Below are 4,108 nucleotides of genomic sequence, written 5' to 3'. Positions count from 1 at the left end.
TCTGCAACATTTTGTACACCCCAAGTAACGACTGTCCTTTTTGAAACTGTAAAAGCAACAAGTATGTGACCAGTAGGGGTGCAATGTTTTGACAGTTGATTGACAAATTCGATTATAATCTGGTATGACTACCTACTTCCTAAAAGGGGTATGCAAATATCACAGGTACCCCCTCTTACAGGTCAAAAGTTGACTGAGCATAACAAATCAAGGCTTATTTATACAATTTATTCTAGCTGAACAGACAGCACTCTTACAACTTTAAAGTAACTTTGCAGTGGAAATGATAAAATGTTAATCCTTGATCACAATTAGGTTGCCTTTGAACTCAAAATGCAATAGGGATGTCAATTTTTGCTGTGCACATGGTGCTCAATTGATTGTGTCAGCCAGACAATTTTAGGCTGCAGATTCACACCTATGATGTAATTGTTAGTTTTAAAGCTTTAGGTAACCTGAATATTTAAAAAAGGTTGATACCCATGTGTCTATAGTCTTGTATCACCACAATTAAACTGGCCATACCCACATTTTGCACCACTGACTGGCAAGACAGAAAAATTGCGGTGCTCTAACCGGTAAAACCAGCAGGGCATTTTAACAAAAACATGACAAATTGCAAGGCAGACACAGCTTGTCAAGGTAGTAGTTACCTGCTAGCTAAACCAACTGGCCAGCATTCTACACATCCCAAAGATGCTCAGAGGAAGTACGATGCCTTGCCATTTACACAAATTTCTAGTTTGGCTGATTTAACATTTTAAAGTGTAGTTTTGTCCAAACTTAATTAGCATTTCCAGTATGAATATTAAGCACACCCCTGAATTGTTGAATTTGTTAAAGACAGTAGACTCAAATAGTCATAAGTTGCATGAAAGAGATCATTTTGAAAACCTAACAAAGCAGTCAAGGCAAAAAAATGTGTTCTGATTGTTTTATTTCAAAAGACTACAGACTTAGTGGCCAACCTGCAAAACAAAAAAAAAAAGAACATTGTCAAGTTTAAAATTTGTAGTAAATACTGAATGACTTACCCTTTTAGTGTGCCAGGGTACTTTACGATAAACAGGACTTTGCTGGTAGTGAACATTTCTAGAGCTTGGTTTGTGTCCGCTTGAAGCATGATGGAAGTGTCCCAGGTGCATCAGGTTTTGAGGTGCTCCAACACTGTAAGGCAAGTCTTGGGGCTCATCTTCATGCTTCTCGTAGCGGACGTCCTGGTTGTAGTTCCTGCCTCGCTCAAAGCTGGTGCTATAGTGGGAAATAGTGCCCACAGGATACTGGCCAGTCAAGAAATTGTAATCGAAAGGGTAGGGGACATAACCATAGCTATAAGGCGGTTGTGGCATGCTGGGTCCATTTTGAGGTGCTGCATTATAAGGAAAGGGTCCAGGAGGTGACAGTGAGCCTTGACTTTCGGTCTCGGTCTCATCATCACCATGCTCAAAGGTACTCTCCATGCGGAACAGCTCACCCGGCTGATATTGGGGGTAGACAGAGGGAGGGTAAGGAACTGGATAAAGTGAAGACTGGGATTGTCCAAATGAAGAACCAGAGACCACAGGTGTGTTTACTACAGAGCCTGCAAGGTTAGGTCTGCCATCTGAGGCGCTTTGGCCAGCAGTGTGATGGGAGAAACTCGAATGTGCAGGACCATCCGGAAAAAAGTCTGGTAATTCATCACCTAGAATTGGAGGAAAAAAAAAAAAAAAAAGTGAAGACCTGGGACAAGTTAGAAGACAAAAAAAAAAAAAAAAAAAAAAAAAAAAAAAAAAAGTTAAAGTTACCAGTGGGCAGAAGTGGTAGACGTGCTTGCTCAACCGGGCTCTGATATGAACTTCTGGGCCTTGCCCCAGAGACAGAAAGCTCTGGCGTGAATCCAGGCTTTGAAGCTTTGCTGTGTTGTAACGGCCCGGGACCTAGACAGGAAAATTACATTCAGTAAGTGTATGAATTAAACCAGTGGTTCAACCTTTTCAGTGATTGACCCCCTGTGATTATTTTTTTAAATTAAAGTACCCCCTAATCAGAGCAAACCATTTTTGGTTGAAAAAAAAAAAAAAAAAAAAAAAAGTAAAACACAGGTATGTCAGTTTGATTCATTAAATTGTAACAGTGCAAAATAGTGCTGACTTGAACCATTTGGGAAAAAAAAAAAAAAAAGACCTAAAAACTTGAAAAACAAGTGATTCAATTATAAAAGATTTACACAGAAGAAATCTACTTAAAGTGCCCTCTTTGGGGATTGTAATAGAGATCCATCTGATTCATGAACCTAATTCTAAACATTTCACACAAAAAAAAAAAATCTTTATGGAACATGTCCACAAAAAAAAACAAAAAAAAAAAAACAAACAAACTAGCTGTCAACACTGAATAATGCATTGTTGTATGTCTTCAGTTTAAGAACTAAAATTCATATTTTGTTCAAGTATTCAATACATTTTTATAAAGGATTTTTGAATTGCCATTTTGAATGTTTTTGAAAAATCTCACGTACCCATTGGCATACCTTCAAGTACCCCTAGGAGTACACGTATCCCCATTTGAGAACCACTGAATTAGACAATACTGCTGTTTTGATAAGTTACATTTTTAATTTACAGGATTTCTATTGTGATGCGTTTTATTGCTGCTAATAGTTTAGGTAGACCATTTTACAACTGTGCAAAAACATAAAACAACGTGGGCTAACTTTGGTACATTTACAGCAGTCTTAATGTACATTGTACAATTAAACCAATAAACCTTTCATATCCACAATTGGTAATACCAACTATGCAAAAGTAGTCACACTTGACCAGGGGGTGCATTCTTTCCTCCCTATTAAACAAATTAGCACACCTGCAATTTACCATCTGCCTAATTGTCACTATCCCTGTGTTGTCCAAGGCTGAGATCACATCGCAGCCTACTTTTATTTACAAGTCTACATTATATTGTGTGTAGTTTGTTGCTGTACAACTTCAGTGTACTTAGTTCCATCTTCAAGGACTTCACCAACCAGCCAGGAACTGCTGATGGACATTAGTGTTCTGCTACAAATCTATTAAACGCTTTAATGTCAACTAAGTGCATTGTCTCATGTGAGGAGACATCCTACTTGAACTACTGTTACTCAAATGACTCATCTTCAGCTTAGAAACACATTTAAATATAAATAAATAAAAACAACTTTGAACTTACCTTGCACGACCGGATTGCAGTAGGCAGCAGCAGCTAGCAGAAGAAGGAGCAAAGTCCTGCTTGGAAAACACAAACATGAGCCAAGTGCAACAAGAACCACAAGGTGCAAGTTCTTACCCTGAGGCGACCCAAGCAGCCATGGTGAGAGCAGAGGAGCACGTTGTGACTCACAGTGGCCGTGGAACCTTTAAAAAGGCTGAAAGTGACCTGTCTTGACCAATCAGGAGGCGACGACTTAACGATGCACAGGTGCAGGACATCAGGTAGGCCCTTCCTCCAATCAAGGAGTTCCACCTGCACCGCCTTTTTTTATTTGCTTATGATAATCACACTGACTATTAATTCTACCGCATGAGGCCACAGCTGCTCGCTGACCATCAGAACATTTGCCTGATTAGCGTCACCCTCGTTTGGGGCGCCAATCATAGCAAGTAATGACACCTGTCAATCAAAGTGCTTGACCACACCGGGCGTCGCTTCTAGCCGCCTCCTGCTGTCATTGAGTTTGTCCTTCCTGGCTTGTTCGCTGCAGTAAAGGTGGAATCTTCATACTGCACTCCCCTATTTGAAGTTTTATTGTCTATTTGTGTTAACATTTATTTGTGGTATTGTGCCTCTCACAGCCAAACTTATATGACTTGCTGGCCATTTCATTAGGTAACAAAATCCAGTACATTCTGCCATAATACTCACTTTTTATTGTAGATTATTGTCGAAAATAAATGTCAGTATCATGGGACAATGTACTAGTTTTACTCAATGATACTTAATACTTAATTTACATTCAATAACTATCAACTTAAAGTATCCTTTTTTTCTCTTATACTCAAAAGGCAAATGCAATTATTTAAATGTAGTATCTATTAAAAAATGAATTCAAATTATTGACTTTACTCCTTTTTTTTTTACTTTGCGTCTCATT

General features: G+C 38.8%; 1 protein-coding gene across 1 annotated transcript; it reads right to left on the bottom strand.

Annotated features, from left to right (window-relative positions):
• Positions 1-920: 920 nt before the first annotated feature.
• Positions 921-3,406, bottom strand: LOC133553086 (uncharacterized). The gene is made up of 5 exons (XM_061900915.1): positions 3,304-3,406; positions 3,187-3,242; positions 1,788-1,919; positions 1,035-1,684; positions 921-968 (listed from the first exon to the last, which is right to left on the bottom strand). Exons 1-5 carry the CDS (start codon positions 3,324-3,326, stop codon positions 957-959), a joined length of 873 nt encoding a protein of 290 aa, XP_061756899.1. The 5' UTR covers positions 3,327-3,406; the 3' UTR covers positions 921-956.
• Between the last annotated feature and the right edge of the window lie 702 nt (positions 3,407-4,108).

This window comes from Nerophis ophidion, linkage group LG05, assembly GCF_033978795.1.
Source record: "Nerophis ophidion isolate RoL-2023_Sa linkage group LG05, RoL_Noph_v1.0, whole genome shotgun sequence".
In the NCBI taxonomy this organism is placed as follows: domain Eukaryota; kingdom Metazoa; phylum Chordata; class Actinopteri; order Syngnathiformes; family Syngnathidae; genus Nerophis; species Nerophis ophidion.
The sequence above is the reverse complement of the archived record's forward strand: the minus strand, read 5'-3'. Positions and strand labels throughout refer to the sequence as shown.